The 22,140-nt window shown below is 46.0% G+C and overlaps 1 protein-coding gene across 1 annotated transcript in view; it reads right to left on the bottom strand.

Moving 5' to 3' along the window:
• The window catches only part of LOC126215300 (acetylcholine receptor subunit alpha-like), a 586,475-nt gene that overhangs the window by 104,027 nt on the left and 460,308 nt on the right, over positions 1-22,140 (bottom strand). Inside the window, exons 7-9 of the mRNA XM_049941983.1 lie at positions 10,628-10,743; positions 9,533-9,701; positions 1,914-2,050 (exon numbers count right to left, since the gene is read on the bottom strand). Coding sequence (XP_049797940.1) covers positions 1,914-2,050; positions 9,533-9,701; positions 10,628-10,743 — 422 coding nt within the window. The remainder of the gene's footprint in view (positions 1-1,913; positions 2,051-9,532; positions 9,702-10,627; positions 10,744-22,140) is intronic.

Here is a 22,140-nt window from a genome sequence, read left to right as displayed (position 1 = left end):
TTCGCTCTGCTCGTCCACGAGACCAGAAAGCAGCCAGGTGGTGTCGTCTTCCCGACTTACGGAAGGCGATCCAAATACGGGCCCGTGGAACGTCACACTAGCTTTCTCACTGGATTGGAGAGCTCTTTGCGTGTCGTCCTTAAATTAATTTCGGGGGCACTTTGAGCGACTGTTACAGGACCATTACTGTTTACAACATACCACCTACCGGGGAACGTCGGAAGTTCCTTCACATTTTTCGCAGCTGATACTGTTGGATAAGAGAAAATACTCCGTGCTCGAAGTGGCAATCGAACCTCAACAAAAACAGGTATAACACATTGCTAACAAATAGGAGGGAAGAGCCACTAGTGTTTGACTGCTGGACGCAGGCAGATGCGCTAAGTATCTGGAAGTGTATGTACGGATCGATTTAATGGAGAACGACCACCTGAAAGTAGTCGCAGGTAAGGCAGATGCCAGTCTGAGATACTCTGGCAGAATCCTGAGGAAATGCAGGTAGTTTACAAAATCCTCGTTCGACGGGTACTGTAATACTGGTTGTCGGTCTGCGACCGACATCAGAAAGGACAGATAGAAGAAACAGGTAAGATTCCAAGAGGAGATGCGCGTTTCGTTACAAGTTCATTCGGTGAAAGCGAAAACGTCGTGAAGATGGTGACGCTACTCGAATGGCAGACGCCGCGAGAGAAGCGTTGTGCATCTCGGGTGAGTTTAGTGACAAAACCGCGGAACTGTGCGTGCTTAGGAGCACACACATCTACATCTACGTGGATACTCTGCAAACAACATTTAAGTGCCTGACAGAGGGTACATCGAACCACCTTCAGAATTCTGTTTTATTCCAATCTCGTATAGCGCGCGGAAAAAACGAACACCTATATCTTTCCGTACGAGTCAACCAATACATTGCTTCCTCGTACTCATATCTCGCATAAAGACTGTATATGTGAAACTGAAGATGTTCGTGCTCTCACGCATAATGTTTTTACGGCTACAAAATATCGTTCTGCCAGGTGTAGGTCTCTTCATTTGTACCCAACGTTGGTTTCGATTAATTGATTTCGTGATTTTCTTATTTGGAACTTTGTTATATCATTGTAGATTCCTTTTTGTAGCAAAGACAACTTCGTGTGTCCGCGAACGCGTATGTGTGAGTGTCCGTCTGTGTGTGTGTGTGTGTGTGTGTGTCGAGCGCAATCAGATTTTTTTATTTTTTAATCACGAAATAAATTTATGAATTATTTCACTTTTACTTATGTACATCCGAACACACTGTTTGCATACAAAAATTAAGTTGTGATCAGTTATTTTAAAAGATTTATTTTTGTAAGCATAGTGTGTAAAATCCGTGGGTTGTAGAATAATCTGTGACGGTTGCTCTACCTATGGCGGCGACTTGTGCTGAGTTTGACTGTCAGTTCCGCTGAAACGTTACTACCTCGAATTTGCCTAAGTAAGTGTTACGTTTTGTACTGTGGTCTAAAGGAAATCTGCTGAAAACATAGAAATTATTGTTTTTGATGGAACAAGAAAAACTTAATTCATAAAATAATCAGAACAATCATTTTCACTTACAATAAGGCCTATACAAAAACAAGAATTTATGAGAGGACGATAATGGAATGCCTACAACAAACTTTCTTGGAGATCAAAAATACATAGTATAAGTTAAAAAACGTTGTGCTTCAATTGTTATCAAATATCTCTTACACATTGCAGGATACCGTTATTTTGGTGTAAGATTTAATCAGATTTGATCACGGAATGTATCCAGTAGCTGAAAGCAATAGAAAAAGGATCAGACACGGAAACCCAGTGGGCGACAGTAACAAGAAAAGGGGGCGAGTGGCGACAGAGGTAGGTGTTTCAGCCTGGGGCGCACACAGAGACGTAGAGGAGGGGAGTCCCACCTGAAGGTATCCAGGATCATGGTGAAGAGCACGAACTTGCCCAGCAGCGGCACCACCAGCGACGTGGGCGGGATGATCTCGGCCAGCAGCAGGAAGAAGACGGTCAGCGACAGCAGGATCGAGATGGACAGCGACACCTGCGGCAGGCACAGGCAGCGTCACCAGCCAGCCACCACATTCAGACTGTTGTTGCCCTTAACCGCTACAGGCGAACGCTGGGCCAGTTGCCACTGTACGGCCGGTGGACTGCCTGATCTGCAGGTATGTGAGTGAATGCGTGTACACAAGTTTTGTGTTTTGGTGCTTGGGCCCACGGTGCCTGGTGGCTCGCAACAGATTAATAATGTAATTGTCAGTTATTCAATTTATTACCGCGTTTACCTTTGTTTCTCTGAGTGTGAAACTGTGCAAAACGTTCTAGTAATAAAGTGGGAGACATACGTCCTACGCTGTGACTGCCGCTGCCGCTGCTGTGGGACAGCTGGACGCAGCTCCTCCGTGCTGCTCCTCTGCGGCACTCAGTGAACACGTGTCGTCAATAGTCGTGTCTGTCCTGCTGAGGATTCACGGCGTGCCTGTAACAACGTCTCGGAAAAAAAACGCGAGCAGCGGTGAATGCGAGCTCGGGGGCGAAGAGTCGCTGCAAAACAAGTACTGTGACCGAGTGGACTCGGTTTGTTTCCGTACACGACACACGACGCACACCGTCGACTTTTGCGCTGTTGTCGGTACGATCCAGACGCTGTGATGAATGGGGCTAAGGGATCAAAACGAAGTACAACTAGTCCGTTGTGAGTCAGTGGTGTCCACGTGTGTGTCATACGAAAATACACAGGAAAAAATCTCTGGAGAGAGTCTGGTATTTTGTCGGCGTAGTTTAGGTACAGCTTGTTTATGATTTCCGTTAATTGTTCTTCAGCTTTAATAGCAGAACGTGTCGGCTACCAGTGGGTGCCACCACCGCTAGCACCGCCGTCATGGCAGTGACACAGCCCCCCCCCCCGCCCCATGTCTCGCTGTCAGCTGGCACGGTAGCTCAGCGTGTTCGGTCAGAAGGTTAGCTGCCCTCTGTAATAATAAAAAAAAAAAAAACTCAGCTAACCGATCAACGACAAACTTGAACGGATGACTTACGACGTCCGCCCCGAGCAGATGCAACGAACGAAAACGAGCAAAATGAGATTAATAAAAAAAAATTAAAAAAGGGGGAGCGCAACACGACTCACAGCAAGGACGCATCTATACAGGCCTTTCACTCCCGGCAAGTTGTAGCACAGAGGCGTGCACACAGTTCTGTGGCGCGCCGAGCCCTATAAACTGCTCTACGAACTCAAGACGTGTAGCACGCATGTCTTTTTATACAACTGAATACTTGTTTACCCGCACTCGAAAGCTCTAACAGAGACGAGTACGGTGACGTAACCCTCGTTCGAGATCGACAGCGGAAAGTTTCGCAGAGGTATCCGATAAATTATTAGTTTCTCCTTTCTCGGACGACGGAGATTCCACGACTCTCGTTCAATTAATGAAAAGCCACTCCAGTTGCCTAATTGCAACTTTATCGAGTACACAGGACCGGTTTCGGCCTCCTATACACGGTCCAGTCGTACTAATAACCACACGTAGACTGCACGTGGCACCAGTGGCAGTGATGGGTATATAAAGCGTTTCTGGGGGACGCGGGAAGCAGTGCAGTCGTCGTAATGCGGAAACGGAGCGACTTTACCTGACGTCCAAAAGGGGAGGATCATTGGCTTTCGGGCCGAGGGTGGAAGCATTTCCGAAAAGGCGAAGTCTGTAAACTGTTCGCGTGCCGCCATAATAAAAGTATACTGTGCGTTGCGAAATGGTCCTAGCCGAGACCGGCTCCGACGCATCTGTGGTGCACCGCAGGGGTGGACGGACGGCTGCCTAAACGTGTGCGGGCCAGCAGACGGAGCGAGGGGCCAGCGGCAGCGTCTCCTCGACGCAGCAGGCGCCTGGGTCGCGCCGCGCACCCGTGCTCACGGCTCCAGCTGGCACGCCACTTTTATGCTCCATCGAACAGACGGTCGTTGGCGTGAACAGCACGAAACGTCTCAAAGCAAAGACCGTCCACGTCTTACGGTCTTACGGTCGCAGGTTCGAATCCTGCCTCGGGCACGGATGTGTGTGATGTCCTTAGGTTAGTTAGGTTTAAGTAGTTCTAAGTTCTAGGGGACTGATGACCACAGCTGTCAAGTCCCATAGTGCTCACAAGGAAACCTCCCCATCGCACCCCCCTCAGATTTAGTTATAAGTTGGCACAGGGACATGCCTTGAAAAACTGAACACAGATCAATCGAGAAAACAGGAAGAAGTTGTGTGGAACTATGAAAAAAATAAGCAAAATATACACAAGGTAGGCAACATCAAGGAAAGTGTGAGCTTGCGAGCGCCGTGGTCCCGTGGTTAGCGTGAGAAGCTGCGGAACGAGAGGTCCTCGGTTCAAGTCTTCTCTCGAGTGAAAAGCTTAATTTTTTATTTTCAGACAATTATCAAAGTTCAGGCACTCACACATAATCAACTTCGCTCTCCAAAATTCCGGGCCATGTTCAGATTTGCTTGGACATATGCAGGATTTGACGGTCTACACACGGAAACATTTGAAAACGTAAAAAACATATGTTTTGATAGCGCACAGGGAAAACTGTGCGACTGTGAAACTGTAGCATTCATTTGTTGCAGTTTATCTGACAAACTCTTATGTTTTCATCACTTTTTTGGGAGTGATTATCACATCCACAAGAAAACCTAAATCGGGCAAGGTAGAAGAATCTTTTTACCCATTCGCCAAGTGTGCAAGTTAGGTGGGTCGACAACATATTCCTGACATGTGACGCACATGCCGTCACCAGTGTCGTATAGAATATATCAGACGCGTTTTCCTGTGGAGGAATCGGTTGACCTATGACCTTGCTATCAAATGTTTTCGGTTCCTATTGGAGAGGCACGTCCTTTCGTCTACTAATCGCACGGTTTTGCGGTGCGGTCGCAAAACACAGAAACTAAACTTATTACAGTGAACAGAGACGTCAATGAACGAACGGAGCCGGCCGCGGTGGTCTCGCGGTTCTAGGCGCGCAGTCCGGAACCGTGGGACTGCTACGGTCGCAGGTTCGAATCCTGCCTCGGGCATGGATGTGTGTGATGTCCTTAGGTTAGTTAGGTTTAAGTAGTTCTAAGTTCTAGGGGACTGATAACCACAGCAGTTGAGTCCCATAGTGCTCAGAGCCATTTGAACCATTTTTGAACGAACGGACAGATCGTAAGTTTGCGAAAATAAAGAAAGTAAAATTTTCACTCGAGTGAAGACTCGAATCAAGGACCTCTCGTACTGCAGCTGCTCACTCTAACCACGGGACCACGGCGCTCCTCAGCTCACATTGTCCTTGATGTTGCCTATCTTGAGCATGGACTACTCAGTTTGTATATTTTGCTTATTTTTTTCATAGTTCCACACAACTTCTTCCTGTTTTCTCGATTGATCTGTGTTCAGTTTTTCAAGGCGTATCCACTGTGTCAATTTATAACTAAATCTGAGGGGGGTGCGATGGGGAGGTTCCCTTGTCAGAACCATTCTTACGGTTTGGGAAATGTTTTCGTGGCATTCCCTGGACCATCTCGTCATTCTGGAAGGCACATTGGACCAATAAAAGTATGCATCTATCGTTTCAGGCCGCATTTACCGCACGCTGGCATCTACCAGCACGACAATGCAACGTGCCACACAGCTCGCAGTGGTCCGAAGAGCACCGGGACGAGTTTAGCGCACTCCCCTGGCCACCGCGCCAGCCGGATTTAGGCCCGATGCAGGACCTGTAACACCACCTCCATCCAACTGTTCGCGCATTGGATGCTCAAACCGGAAACATAGCGGCTGGCAGCAGCACTGCATTCCGCGCGTGTCCGGACCTCCACAACCTCTCTGGCTGCCTTCCTGCGCGTCTCGCAGCGGTCCGCGTTGTGGAAGGCTCCTGTCAGGTCGTCACACTGATGTCTGAAAGTCATACTGTGGAGAAGCAACGCCAAATGATGAAAAAAAAAAAAAAACTTTGCTCTCGACGGCATAACTTTCAGACACAGTTACTAACTACCTACTGTAGAGGCCGAAACCTGTCGTGTGGACTTAATAACGTTCCAAGTAAGCAACTGCAGCGGCTTTTCATTAATTATCCGAAAAATGTTCCAAAAGTGAAAGGAGGGGCGGCGGGAATAGTCTGCTGGCTCCGTCTCTACCGGTAGCAGCGAAGCAGACCTACGGCACTAAAATGACGAGCGTCTTCTCTCGGCGCTACTCGGTGCGACACAGATAAAGGGTCAGCCACGATTGCGGTAAACGGAACTGTGTGCGAACCTGTAGCGCACCGCTAGGGAGCCAGGAGAAGCGTTTTAAACGCGGCTGCGCCCGGCTGTTGCGGAAACGCAGCCAGCTGCCGGGGTGGCTGGGGTCTGCACCGCCTCGTGTCTCTGTTTGAGCTGCTCTTCGGGTACTTCTGCGAACCGTTCCGTTGCCAATATTAACGAGCGATATATCGACGTGCCCGTCTCGTCTAGAGTTTTGCAATGCTATTAAAAGCAGTACACCGTTCCACAAAAAAGAATCGCCCGTACTTGCACAGCTCGCTTTAGGACAGGAATTAGGATGACACAGCAGTGAACTCCGGCTCCCACTTCTGATTATCTGAGTAACTGAACTACCGTCTACACAAGAGCTTCAGACGTCTCATTACTTTACAAAAGCGTTAATGTCTCGAATATTTTAGGTTAAGAATGTAAGCGAGAGTTTTGGAAAGGATACGAATTACGTCGAAAGTGCTTTCGTTATGACATGCGGTTATCACTGTGGGTGTCTGCGGACCCCCGAGTTACGCTGGACCGACACCCGTGCAGGCAGTTTCCACCTCTAGGACTTGTCTTCCTCTTTTAAACGTTTAACTTAAGATTACACCTCACAGTGAGTACATTGTGACATCGTTTCAGATTCTTAAATTCGGTCAATAACTGTATCAAATAGTGAGAATGAAATCTTTTTTGCTCCCCGATAGGGGTTGGGTAAACAACGTACGACTGAACCTTTCAGTTGTGTACTAAGCGACAGTCAACTGAAAACGAGACACTCGGAGTATTTGTTATACCACAAATACTCGCCGCACACATTCAGCGGACTGCAGTCCCTGTTGTAGGCAGGTGTGCGCCTCTCCGTCCGAAGAGTCTCTCTTCAGAGATCCAAACACATGGAAACCGCGTGGGGAGAGACCGGGAATACTGCAGGACGTGGGCGAACCCACAGGCCGCCAGCGCTGGGCCGTCCTTACACATCATCCACACAGTTTCGACGCGATTTCCATGTTTCTGGAGGTGCGTACCTGCGTGCAATCTTGGCCCCGTAGGAAACCGCAGATATTTTTCAAAAAAAAAAAAAAATTGTTCAAATGGCTCTGAGCACTATGGGACTCAACTGCTGTGGTCATCAGTCCCCTAGAACTTAGAACTACTTAAACCTAACTAACCTAAGGACATCACACACATCCATGCCCGAGGCAGGATTCGAACATGCAGATATTTTTCCACGACAGGATTGTCCGTCTTGTCTCACACTAGCATCACAGTTTCAACAGTTGTGGCGATTGATTTTGAAATAATGAACGCTTTATTTAAGTTTTAGAGTTCCGTAACTGAATCGCTAAGAACGGAACCGTTGCAGGATCGCTCTGTTGTCCGTCTCTCTCTGTCTGTTAAGAAGCCTTCTGCTCAGGAACGGCTTCCCGTATCAAGTTGAATTTTATGTCACGTACTGAGGTGTACGGTCCCTTAACTGTGAAGTAAATATAAGCTAAGACGATGCAGTCAAATTTATGTCACGTATTTTCATACTCGCAAACTCACTCATCACCTAGAATCATGAAATTTGGCAAGCAGCAAAGTTTCACAAGACAACTAAAGGAAGAAATTAGAAAATTATTCATTTCTAATTATATAACGCGACAATTTTTTTAATCGTGTTGTCCGACTGTCTGTCTGTTCGTCCATCTGTTAATACTTTTTTTGTTTTCAGGAAGAGGTAAATGTAACAAATCGAAATTTAAGTCTCACATTAAACTCTATAGTCCGCTGCCGGTGTAAAAAAATGTAGCTTCTGGTAAACCTTCGGGATGTAAGGTCGTGGTCCATGAAACTCTTCAGCTCCTAACGTTTCGTCCAGAGCTGCGCTGGACATCTTCAGAGGGGTGTTTCTCCTCCGGTGAGTCTTGCCGTCTGAAGATGTCCAGCGCAGCTCTGAACGAAACGTTAGGAGCTGAAGAGTTTCATGGACCACGACCTTACATCCCGGAAGGTTTACCAGAAGATATGTCATCCGGTCGTGAAAGCCTTCATACTATAAAAAATGTAGGCTTGTCACACATTTTGATACACGATTGCCAATATTGACAATTGTAAGAGGAAAAAATCATCCAAATTCTCGATTCTCGGGATGGATGAATTTATCTTCTGAACATACACTACTGGCCATTACAATTGTTTCACCACGAAGATGACGTGCTACAGACGCGAAAGTTAACCGACAGGAAGACGATACTGTGATATGCAAATGGTTAAGTTTTCAGAGCATTCACACAAGGTTGGCGCCGGTGGCGACACCTACAACGTGCTGACATGAGGAAAGTTTCCAACCGATTTCTCATACACAAACAGCAGTTGACCGGCGTTTACAGCAGCACGATGGTCGCATCCCTGTTTGGCGACATCGCGGTGAACGCACATTGGAAGCGTGTATTCGTCATCGCCATACTGGCGTATCACCCGGCGTGATGGTATGGGGTGCCATTGGTTACACTTCTCGGTCACCTCTTGTTCGCATTGACGGCACTTTGAACAGTGGACGTTACGTTTCACATGTGTTACGGCCCGTGGCTCTACCCTTTCTGGATACAGAAAATGTTCGACTGCTGCCCTGGCGAGCACATTCTCCGGATCTCTCACCAATTGAAAACGCCTGGTGAGTGGTGGCCGAACAACTGGCTCATCACAATACGCAAGTCACTACTCTCGATGAACTGTGGTGTCGTGTTGAAGCTGCATGGGCAGCTGTACCTGTTCGTGACATTCGAGCTCTTTTTGACTCCATGCCCAGGCGTATCAAGGCTGTTGCTACGGCCAGAGGTGGTTGTTCTGGATACTGATTGCTCAGGATCTATGCACCCAAACTGCGTGAAAATGTAATCACGTGTCAGTTGTAGTATAATATATTTGTCCAATGAATACCCATTTGTCATCTGCATTTCTTCTCGGTGTAGCAATTTTAATGGCCAGTAGTGTAACTAAGTTTGTAGGGAACCTTGGACGCACCGGTGGTACTCGCATTTTTATTGCATCATAGTTTGAGGTAAGATTTGTGGAAGCAGCGATGTGACGACGCCCGGAACAGCCGTGCTCACCCGGCCGCGGGGCGTCACTTCCAAATGTCACCACGGTCAGCGGGACGGCCTACGACTAGACGCCGGAACCGATCTTATGTTTAACAAATGACCGTGCGATCCAGACTGCTTTCTTCTCTCGTCTCCACGTGACTGCCGTGTCGCGGCCAGGGCGCTGCCCACCTTCTCTCCGCTGTCGGAGGGCAGGTAGAAGACGAGCACGGTGAGGAAGGAGATGCCCATGCACGGGATGATCAGGTTGACCGTGTAGAACAGCGTCTTGCGGCGCATCGTGATGTTGAACGTGATGTCCAGGTAGGGCTCGTCGCAGCACGTGTAGTACTTCTCGTTCCTGAAACACACACACACACACACACGTACTGCCGACCAGCCAAACGGGACTCTGCGCTCCCTACAACGAGAGTGGCTTTTCTTAAAGCAAGTACACTCGACTCTATGTGCGTCGAACCTCGAGAAATCCGATTTCTCCATAAATCTAACGAGTTCGACGTGCCTTTGAGAGGGAAAAAGACCTCCCATAATTCGAACAAATCGTGCACGCTTCCGTGCACTCGATAACTGGAAACTACACTGCAGTTGCAGCGATCCGCCACAAGCGAGCGATTTCGACACGCACCACGAGCCGAGTAGCTTTGCTACAAAAAATGATCTGCTACGGTTAGCTGCAGTTGCACCTGATCTGCGTATCCCTGTCGAATAATTGCAAAAAGCGAATTTGTAAAAAAAAACTGGGGCTGAAATTTATTAAACTTGTTTTGAAATACATTTCTTGACAACTGTCGGTTACTTCACAGAAAACACTACATTTTTCACAGACCCCAGGTGCCTCGTGTAAATTTTTCCAGTGGGCTAATACAAAGCGTTTTACATTTTATTAGTCCACAATTTCTTTTTCATGTAGTAGCCATCAGGGCAATGGTGAATGTCTCAAGAAGGTCTCTTCTGTGGTGTGACTTGTACAGAAGTGAAGTGAAATGAGTACATCAAATTAATCACACATAAGGTAAATAACGATCCGAGACACTCGTGTATTATTAGGAGAACCCTAGGGACGTGTAGTCAACCTGTGAAGCGTGTAACACTAGTTCGACCGATTCTTTAACGCTGTTGGCCAGTGTGGGATCCGTACCAGATAGTACTGATACAGGGTTACTACGGTGATACTGGCCAGCATCGCAGTATCATCCACTGTCCAAGTTCCGAGAGTGCGCGCATCTAGAAGAACGACAAACATTTTGCAGGGGTGCGCACACCCACCTGACGGCTGGCACCTCGAGGATGTCCCACTCGACGGACGTGTAGAACTCCGACAGGTCCACCCCCAGCTCCACCACGTTCGAGTCCTTCACTTCGTCGATGTGCCTCAGGTCGACCTGCGAAAAATCAAAAAATGCCAGCAGGTGAACTCTTGTGCACGTATATTTGATTCCATTATAAATAACGTCGCAGATGCTCGATAGACTTTATAGGTCATATTAACAGAATCTCCGGCGGTTCTTGGTAGAACAACATTATAATAATAAATGAAAAGCACCAGTCTGCTTTTGTTCTACAATATTGTAGAACAAAAGCAAACTGGGACTTAATAGGTTTTGAAGCACGTCACGGAAGATGCATTATCTCACACAACAGTCTCATATTTAAACCTCGCAGGTGCTGCAGGAATTATATTTGAGGCTTTAGACTTTAATAAATTTAAAACGGTACTCTACAGTAACAACTGGTTTTCGACGTCTGACTATGTAATCCAATTTTCGTTTTCCTTTTATTTTCAAGGGGATGAGAGAAAGAAACTTGAGTATCCAGTCTCAGTTGCTACGTTGTTCTACCTCCCAAGATTTTCTAAATTTGTTCCTAAAGTGTAGTAGTAAAAATATGGTAGTGTAGCTAGTAATCAGTGAGTGTTAGTAATTTCGGATTCGTTTACAAGCTTTTTCCCAGTGAATTCTAGTGCTCATTACATATTACTTGCTAATATAGCTGCAATTATCTAATATGTTAATTACGAAATATTGTTAATTATAAAGGTTCATATAGTGCGACCTAACACATTTAGTGACGGGTAGGAAACATATTTCAGCATATTAACGACTATCATTTGAAAGTGCATGTCTCCAACTTTTCGGTAAGGTATCTAAAACTGTCTGAAACTAATTATCTCCCAAATTAATTAACATTCAAGCTTTAGACTGTTGCTAACTTCAGTTATAAATTATGTCAAAATTACTGTTATATTCTGAATTTTGGCATTATCATTTTGTTGATATATTTTTTGTTCCATTTGACGTGAAGCATTTTTAAATTAACTCACTGATTATAAAGTTCAATATTTTTAGGTTGATGAATTATTTTATTTAAGATGGCTGCCGTCAATAACGTGTGTTCAGAGGCAAAGCTATATAGAAAGTTGACAGGCGGTCTGCGGCTGAGAACAGAGGCGGCCGTGTTCCGGTAACTAACATTTCGAAATATTCGCACACATTGTCTATAGTCTGTTTTTATTACCCATGAGCTCAAATAATGACTTCTGTAACAGTAATTACTAATTAATTCTGAGGGAGAGCTTATTACATTAGTGAGTCCTATGAACAATAACTGCTTCGCAGGACACTGTTGACGGCCTTCATTTTTTTATGTCGTCAGTCTACTGACTGGTTTGATGCGGCCCGCCACGACTTTCTCTCCTGTGCCAACCTCTTCACCTCAAGTAGCACTTGCGACCTACGTCCCCAATTACGTGCTGTATGTGTCCCAGTCTCTGTCTTCCTCAACAGTTTTTGCCTCTACAGCTCCCTCTAGTACCGTGGAAGTCATTCCCTCATGTCTTAACAGCTGTCCTATCAGCCTGTCCCTTGACTTCCCCATATTCCTTTCCTCTCCAATTCTGCGCAGAACCTCCTCATTCTTTACAGCATCAGTCCACCTAATTTTCAACATTCGTCTGTAGCACCACATCTCAAATGCTTCGATTCTCTTCTGTTTCGGTTTTCCCAGAGTCCACGTTTCACAACCATACAATGCTGTGCTCCAAGCGTACATCTCAGAAATTTGCCCTTGAAATTAAGGCCCGTGTTTGATACTAGTAGACCACTTTTCGCCAGGAATGCCCTTTTTGCCAGTGCTAGTCTGATTTTGATGTCCTTCTTGCCCCGGCCTTGTGCCTTGATCTTGCACCAGTCTTCCTTCCATTATTAAGCGCAACGTCAGAATTGTCTCCCCGGTACCCTTACCTCTCCTAAGGCGAAACTGATCTTCATCTAACAGACCCTCAATTTTCTTTTCGGTTCTTCTGTATATCATTCTTATCAGCAACTTGGATGCATGAGATGTTAAGCTGACTGTGCGGTAATTCTCGCACTCGTCAGCTCTTGCTGTCTTCGGAATTGTGTATATTGCCAGACTTATTTATATATTATACACATTAACGTGTATAGTCGTTTTGTTGCCACTTCCCCTAATAGAAATTCTGATGGAATGTTATCGATGACTTCTGGCTTATTTGATCTTAAGTCCTCCATAGATTACTTTTGTACACGATCTTGATTGTTTCGAGTTCTTTAAATGTATATGAGAACAGTTATATGGTAAAGTGATACGTTAAATTTTTGCGACATGTGAATCGTTTGAAGCACGGACTGTGTTGTACTTAACAATCTATGAACTAGTGTAACAGGTAAAATCTGCTGTAATGCCACCCACAACAACAACAACAACAGACTGAGTGGCAGCCGCCAAGCCCTTACGTTGCTCTCGCGGGCACTACCGCACTTTCGCGCGCCGCGTCGCGTGCCCCCTAGCAGCTCGCGCTGTATCCGTGCGCAGCGGCAGTATGTGTCGGCGCACAACCGCGGAAAGGCAGTAAAATGTAACACCTACAGCCGTCTTTATGATGTTCTTTATTTTATGGCTACCAGCTTCGGCGGTTCAGTGCATCACGTTGAGGCCTTAGCCGACGCTAATGGGGTTAACACCACCCGTGTACACGATCCATCAGTGGCCAACATCTGTAACGGGTTTTCGCAGACTATCTTTAACAGCGACATTGTCTCCCCAACCGACTGAGGTGATAGTTGATGTTTGGTGCCTTTAAAGATACTCCGCGAAAACCGGTTATAGATGTTGGCTACTGATGCACGGTGTGTATACGGATGGTGCTAACCTTATTAGCGTCAGCTAAGGCCTGAAGGTGGTGCATCGAAGCGGTGAAACTGGTAGCCATAAAACAAATGACATCATAAGGACGGCTGTAGGTGTTATAGTTTATTACGTAAGTGAACGGGAGAAGTTCCTGAGACCTCCAGTCACGAGCACGCACGTACAAAAACGACAGCAGTGGTCCACCGACGCTCGCTAAGGAACCGTCGTGACGGTCCCGTGCTGTGTTTTGAGTCCTAGTCCCTACAGAGCCGCCGGCCGGAGTGGCCGAGCGGTTCTAGGCGCTACAGTCTGGAACCGCACGTCCGCTACGGTCGCAGGTTCGAATCCTGCCTCGGGCATGGATGTGTGTGTGATGTCCTTAGGTTAGTTAGGTTTAAGTAGTTCTAAGTTCTAGGGGACTGATGACTTTAGAAGTTTAGTCGCATAGTACTCAGAGCCATTCGAAACATTTGAACCTACCGAGCCTAGGGCAGTGGGTTTACTTCTTCAGACTTCATGGCAACTAGGTGCAAGTGGTCTGCCTTTGCCAAGACCACGACTACGTGTGTTCTTGACTCTAGAACATTGCCGGTGATCTGGAGTTAAAGCTTTTCCTTGCTCACTTTGGCCTTCTGCCCCTTTCTCTGTACTTTTACTTCCTTCTACGACTCAAGTAGCCAGCCGAACGTCCATTTGTATGTAACTCAAAACTCCACGAAGGATACTATATTTAATAAATTCGCTCTACATAGTTTACCTGGGCGGTGTTCTCACTGCACCAGTGACTTATTGACAATCACGCAACTGCCCCGTACTTTTTCAGCGACCCTGCCGTCAACAGCGATGTTTAGCTGAGGGGGCTACAAGAGTTCGCTACCGCACAACTGGAACACCTGCTGACCATGTCATATTCCAGCAGAATGGGCCACCACCTCGTCTCTACCCCTCAGATTATGGATGAAAAGTTTCCAGACAGGAGCAAAGGACGAGATTGTCCGATACGGTAGCCGCCACCGTCACCTGACGTCACATAATCACACACACACTACCCTCTGCGGGTTCGAAAAGAAAAAAAAGTCCACAGGACTTCAGAACGCGCGTCAGCAATGCAGCTACACTGTCGCTGTGCGGTCCCTCGGACGAACACAGCCAGAAACCAAATACAGACTGTACGGCGTACGTGAATTTTGTGATTCCCACATGGACGTGTACAAATGAGGAAAAAAATCATTCTGAATTATCTGTCACATGTTGAAAACCAGTTTTTATTTATCGCTAATTTGATTTTTACTACTCATTATTTTTCGTTTTTCTGTGCACTCATCAGTCTCTTCAGTTCAAAAGTTACTGTAGTAATTCACTTCCATCAGTCTAGTCACTGGAGTCCTTTCATCCAGAATTTTAATCTCGCTCTTGAACCTTTCTTTTAATACCGTCATTCCCTCTTGAACAGAAGGGGCGAAAGGCTGCAACGCTGTCTTATACCCTTTCTAATCCAATAACTTCGTTCTTGGTCTTCCATTCTTATTGCTTTCTCTTGGTTCTTTTACATACTGTATATTAGACGTCTTCCCTTACAGAACTTATACCTGTTTCTGAGAATTTTGATGAACCATTTTACATTGTCGAGCACTTTTTCTAGTTCGACTAATCCTATGAACGTGTCACTATTTTAAGAATTCTCGGTTCAGTTATAAACCACAATGTTCGAACTGTCTCTCTGGTGCCTTTACGTTTCCTAAAGCCAAAGTGATCAACATTTAACATATTCACTATTTTTTTCTGTTCTTGTATATATTTATCTTGTCAGCAACATGGATGCATGAGCTTTGAAGATCATTCTTCAACGCTTCTTGCACCTATCTGTCTTTGATATCTTCGGGATTGTGTGGATGACATTCTTCCAAAAGTCTAACTGTACGCATCCAGTCTCACAGATTCTACAAAAGTAACAGGAATACTCGTCTAGGCGTCATTTGGGCGATGATTTTAGACATTCCTAAGAAATGTTAGCTATGCCTTCCACTTTCTTTGATCACAAATCTTCGAAAGCTCTGTTAAACTCTGATTTTCATACCGGGTCCGCCATTTCTTCCAAATCGACTTCTACTTGTTCTTCTGTCACATCATCAGACAATTCCTACCTCTGCTAGAGGCGTTCAGCGAACTCTTTGTGTCCATCCGCTTTCTCCTCCTGTCATAGTATCTCCTTTTCCGTGGTATATTCTTTCCGAAATAGCTCAAATTAGCGTAATTCCTTTTGTAGGGAAATGGTTCCACAGCGCCTGAATTAGGCGAAGGTGATCTTCGAGAAGCCCATTCACATTTTGATTGAGACGCTCCTGCTCATGCGGAAGATGCAGATGTGGTACCTCTCTGGTCTGATACACCACCTCCACCGCCTCTCTGTTCTGATTCACCACCTCCACCACCTCTCTGGGCTGCTTCACCACCTTCTCTGCCTCTCTGGTCTGATTCCCAACCGCCACTGCCTCTCTGGTCGTATTCACCACGTCCACCGCCTCTCTGTTCTGATTCACCACGTCCACTGACTCTCTGGTCGGCTTCATCACCTTCTCTGCCTCTCCGGTCTGATTCCCAACCACCACCGCCTCTCGGGTCTGCTTCACCACCTCCACCGCCTTTCTGATCTGCTTCACCATCTTCTCTGCCTCTCTGGTCTGATTCACCACCTCCAGCCCTTCCTGATCTGATTCACCACCTCCACCTCTCTGTTGTGATTCACCACCTCCACCACCTCTCTGATCTGTGTCACCATCTTCTGTGCCTCTCTGTTCTGATTCACCACCTCCACCGCCTCCCTGGTCTGATTCACCACCTCCAGCACCTCTTTGGTCTGATCCACCACCTCACCCGCCTCTCTTTTCTGCTTCACTACGTTGCCTGTCGCTCTGGGCTGCTTCACCACCTCCACCGCCTCTCTGATCTGATTCGGCACATCCTCTCCGTGGTAGCAACCCTGCCCAGTTGTTGGCCTTCAGCGTCGCCGGTGATGTGTGTGAAGAGTCTGCGGTTGAAAACAGGCTTTCGTGTTCTTTGCCTAGCCGTGCTTCTCTGTGAGGAGGGTACCGGGCGCCTGACGACACAGCAGCAACACAGGGCCACAATAAATGTGCAGGACGAGCGATGTAATTAGGTAAGTGTACTTCAGATGTATTGTGAGCCATATGTTACAGAAATTTTTTTTTCTAGGTATTCCGTTCGTTACTCTTAATAATAGAAATTTTTAAACCTATGTAGACGAGTATTTCTGCATTTCTGCAGTTACACACAGCAAGACACCTGTGTGTGGCGGAGGGTACTTTTGGTACCGCTATCTGATGTCCCCTACCCCATCATTTTCTGGAATTTCGCGTGCGATGAGTTGTCGGTGAAGTTGTGAATGGCAAGTAATTTCCCGAATTTTCTCGCTGTGGTTATTTTGTGAGACATGTGTAGGAGGAAGTAATACGTTAGCCGACTATTTTTGGAATATGTTCTCTACGAATTTGAAAACTAAGCCTGTCTGGGCGTGTCCGTGGGAAACAGCGCCTCCTTGCAGCGTCGAGCGTCTCCTTAACGGTCTAAACGAGCTCGTGACGTAACGCACAACTCTCGGCTCGATCTTCCCTACCTCTTCTCGTGGTCCTATCTGGTGACGCTTCCAGTGTAATAAGCGACGCTCAAGGACCAGTCGAATGAGCGTTTCGTAGGCCACATTTTTCGTGGGTGACGTACTGTACATCTCCCTAACACTCTTGCAGTGGATCTCACCGAGGCCTCCGCTTTTCCTTCTATCTGCTTTGTGCTGTTATTCCACTTTAGGTGTGTCTGCGTGGTTACTCCTAGGCGTTTTACGGCAGTTACTGTTACTGTTCCTGTTTCCAGCGACTCTTCGCTTATAGTGTAATAGAACACAAGTGGACCTCTTCCTATACATACATAACAGTATCGTCTGTGGTAACCTTCAATCAGCGCCGTAAGTTATACACTGATCTCATAATGTGCTCATGGCACTGCCTCGGTTTACTCCCGGAAACAGTGTTCAGCACGACACGTCGAGTTCTGTCTGCTAGCAGGTCCTGAATCCAGTAGTCGATCAGCTTTTGTTAGACGTGTCTGACGGCTGTAATGGAGGAGCTGACCACAGAACAGTCAGCTGAAGTACGTTTCTTTAAATGATTCGTGGTTTATTACTTTGCGGAACAGAAAAGAATTCTTAAAAATTCCACTTAATGGTAAAGATATTTTCCTGTTTCTACCATAACTGTAGCCTATTTGTGGTCTGCTTTAGATAATGAAAAATTATCCTGCCCCAGGAACGATATCCCCAACGTGCCCTTTGAGAAGCCCCTTTTTTTACCACTATATTACATGGAGCTGGTACAGAGGACGGCCACACCTGGCGACTAATCGGAGTGGAAGTGATCGGCCACCTGCTGTAGTTGAGGCGCCCCCCTCTCACACACACACACACAGTACAGCTGGAGAGCTCTCAGTAAACGCGGTCTACCGCTGCGGGGCTTCGCGACAGCCCAAACGACCGCCGCGGCTTCTGCACGCGCACGACTTGAGTCCCTGCAGTGATTTCTTTCACTCAACCAGTCGCTGTGCTAGCACGTCTAATGAAAATATTCTTATCGTCTTTACAAATATTTGAGCTTTTGTTATATCTTTAGGTACAATAAACGCTTAGAGCAATTAAGTCACTAATATCGCTCTAGCACAATATACAATAAGCGGTTCACCTCGGGTATTTCCTGACCCGTTAAAGTATCGTAATTCGGTTTTTACGCAAGTAAATAGTGACAACGCCCTCAGTAAATCAAGTGTATTCTACGATATTGGAGTGCGTGTGTTGTTAAGAAGAACGATGCGATGTTCTTTCGCACTCGCATGTATGCATGCGCTATATCGTTCTTCTTAACAACACACACACACACACACACGCACTCCAGTACCGTATTTATACGCCGATACCAGGCAGTGACAACAATTGAAATGTCTTGCCCTGTACAGGAATCACGTGATGTGGGTACAAGTTGTGATGCGAGAACGACGACTTGTGAAAGTTTGGGTCCTGCCGTGACTCGTGTGACCGCCCGCGTGAAACAGCAGCTCCGAGTTCGAATCGCGCTTCCGGCACAAATTTTCACTGTCGTCAAATAGTTCAAATGGCTCTGAGCACTATGGGACTTAACATCTGAAGTCATCAGTCCCGCAGAACTCAGAACTAATTAAACCTAACTAACCTAAGGACATCACACACATCCATGCCCGAGGCAGGATTCGAACCTGCGACCGTAACGGTCGCGCGGTTCCAGACCACTGTCGTGAAACCATTATAGAGCTGATGACTCTTCGTATTCGCAACTGCGAATACATTTCAAGCATACTACCTTTCTAATCGTATTCACTTTCTCAAACAGAACTATAGTAAATTTCTGCTGCTACTACCGCAGTTCCAAACTCCACCCTTCAAAATCTAATTAGTAGTTCCGGAGAACTAATAATCTTTAGCACTTACGATTTATCTGTTTTGGATATGAAACCGACTGCTTTGTAATTCGGAAGTTCGTGTTGTTCTACGGAACTGTGTCGTAAAGCTGGTGGGTAGTTCCTGCTTGACGCATGCGCATTTGCAGACATCTGGTTGGACCGACATACGAATTGCGAGGCAAAGGATGATTCGTCAGTTAACAACGGTAATACATTTACTCTTGTTTTTGCAAGAGCCTAGAAAGAAAGGTGTTAATCAAGAGTTTCGAGTTATGGGTGAAATGTGTCAGTATCCGAATTAGGTTTCCAGGTGCGTTTCTTAGGTGACAGAAGCCAGTACGGAGTCCTCGACGGCGAGTGTAGCCAGGCAAGTGTGGCAAGCCGCTCTTCTCTCTGTAAGTAGACAATGTGACGGACAGGCTGAGCGGCAATCTGCGACCCTTTAGCCGGTGATGCTGTCGTGTTCGAGAAGGTGTTGTCGTTTAGTCACTGTGGGTGCATAGAGGGTGACGTGCACAGAATTTCAAGTTGGTGTGATGAATGGCAGCTTGTTTTAAGTAGAAAACAAACCCCTTAATGTTGCAATACAGCATTTGTAGCGTAACGACGCACAGCAGTATGAAGTGAAACGAGCATGTAAGCACGATACTTTGGAAGGTGAATGATCGTGTTCCGTTTATTCGATGAATTTTACGAAAGTGTAGCTCATCCTTAAAGAAGATCGCTTGTGGAACACTAGTGCGAGTCATTCGGAAGTACCAGAAAGCTTAGCATCCGCACCAAGTCGTATTAAAGGCGGGCACAGAACCAGTTCTGCTGTGGGCTGCCTGATTTGTTACCGAGAGGTTCGAGCAACCTGCAAGTGTTACGGGATGACTGGGTGGGGGACGGCGTCCTTCTCGCGAAACGCGGACATTTGAAGCTGACTGCAGAGCGATTCTACTGCAGCCAACGTAAATTCGCGTAAGGACGGAGAAGATAAGAGAAATTAGGGGTGATATGAGGCATACAGACAATCGTTTTTCCCTCGCTCCGTCTCCGAGTGCAACAGACGTAGAAATGTCAAGATGCTAAATTATACGAGCAGCAGCAATAGAAAGAAAATCAACAACGAATGTTGGTCGTAAAGTCTTCCATGAAATTGCATTTATCTCACCAAGTATTGGAAATGCCCACTGCCTATTGCAATACAAGTTTGCAGTCGGTGGTGCAAGGACGTCTGGACAGACTGAAGACATTCCTTCGATATCATCGAACATGCTGCGACAACACGACCTTTTAAGCTCTGCTGGGTCGCCAGAACATGTCTGCAGACTTAATCTTCGAGTTTGGTCCGGAGAAAAAATGTGTAGTGGCGTTTGCACTTTCCAGTCCAGCGACCAGGAAATACGTAGCTGTGTGAGCGCTTAGGTAGCCACGAGCGGCAGCCATACACGTCAGGACAGACATTAGCACTGTGTTAAGAAACTGTGCGTGCCTTTTACTTGTCAAGTTTTCTTCAATGAAGTAAAGACGAGCGGCGCAGTCTTCAGAAAAATCTAGCACCACACGTTCACACTCTCACCGACTCTTAAGTTCAATCTGCCTCAGACAGGTCGTATTATTAGCGGCCTTTCTTTATACATCGAAGGCCGTGTCTCGACTGTCTCGACTGTCTCGACTGTCTCGACTGACTGACGCATTCACTGACTCATCGTCCGCCAGCCCAAACCACGAAGCTTAGAAACTTGAAATTTGCAGTTACCTTACACTGTAGGCGGTCGTTTAAGAACGAATTTTTCGATATTCCACCCCTAAAGCTATGAAATAGCGGATAGAGGGCAATTTTAAAATACGTCGCTATTAACGCAATTTTGAAGGTAGGCCTAAGTGAATTGGTATTTATTTTCTTGGTCAGAAATAAAGAATACGTGTTTGAGCATTTTTGGAAAATAAGCCCCTAAGGAAGTGAAATAATGGGTGAAATTTGTTTTTGAAAATAAATCATTATTAAAGAAGTAATAAAATATTTTTAAAGCTACATTTTCGAAAATTGTTATTTGACTTCTCGGTTCCAAATAAAAAAAGAAAGGTAGTTCAGTGTTTTTGGAAATTCAGCCCCTAAGTGTATGAAATAGGGGATGAAAATTTCTAAGAAAAGGATGGTTGGTTGACTGATTTGGGAGAGGGGACGAAACAGCGATATCATCATGATATAAGATGGCAGAAATCAAGGCAGGAACAACATAAACGGCACAGTCCAGTGCAAACAAAGAGGAAAAAGGCAGCAGGAAGACGAAAGAACAAAAGGGGGTGGGCAGAGCAGGGGTGCCGCAGAAACGCTACACGCACCACAAGTAGAGGGGGGAAACAGAGCAGACACAATGTGGGGACAAGGTTGGGAGAACTTGGCTGACGTGGAGATACGGTGAAGGCCTCCACAACCAACGCCTACGCTAGATGAGGACTCAAATTCCAGAGGAAAATTCAAGGACCTACACCTGCAGCACAAAGCACTTTCGTGAAGATAAATGAGGACAGACGTACCTGTGCGAGGGTTGTCCACCAACATCCGAGACGAGGAAGTTGAGAGGGCATATTTATTGCAAAGGGCCAAAAGGAGGGAGCAGTCCAGCAGAACACTGTAATGTTGATGCATTAATTTGTTCTGAAAGCGGTGCTGATATTCAAGACAATAAAAGCGGGTTAAAAGCCGTGAGCTACCTGGGGAACTTAACCTTGCATTACTGAGCAACTGTTTCACCAGGTATCCAGTCTAGCTTACCAAATTTCCAATCAGACTAACATTAACTATAATCTTTTAGTAGTCATCTTACGGTAACCGGTGATATATATATATATATATATATGTATATATATATATATATATATATATAAAGACAATTTAAATAAAAAGAAATAAATCAGTTTATATTTGGACATTTATTTTAACATTGATCATTGCTCCGTTAAAATTTCAGCATATTAAACTTGATTGATAACTAAACTGGTGCCTTATTTAGGATTGTGAACATGTGAGTTTGTAATCTTATGGAACACATCAAATATGGAGCCAAGATTGAGAAACTGCATACAACACTGCAGAACGTTGAAACACATGCAAGAGGACATTAACCACAACCAACCGATTCAAT

This window comes from Schistocerca nitens, chromosome 12, assembly GCF_023898315.1.
Source record: "Schistocerca nitens isolate TAMUIC-IGC-003100 chromosome 12, iqSchNite1.1, whole genome shotgun sequence".
Taxonomy (NCBI): Eukaryota; Metazoa; Arthropoda; class Insecta; order Orthoptera; family Acrididae; genus Schistocerca; species Schistocerca nitens.
The sequence above is the reverse complement of the archived record's forward strand: the minus strand, read 5'-3'. Positions and strand labels throughout refer to the sequence as shown.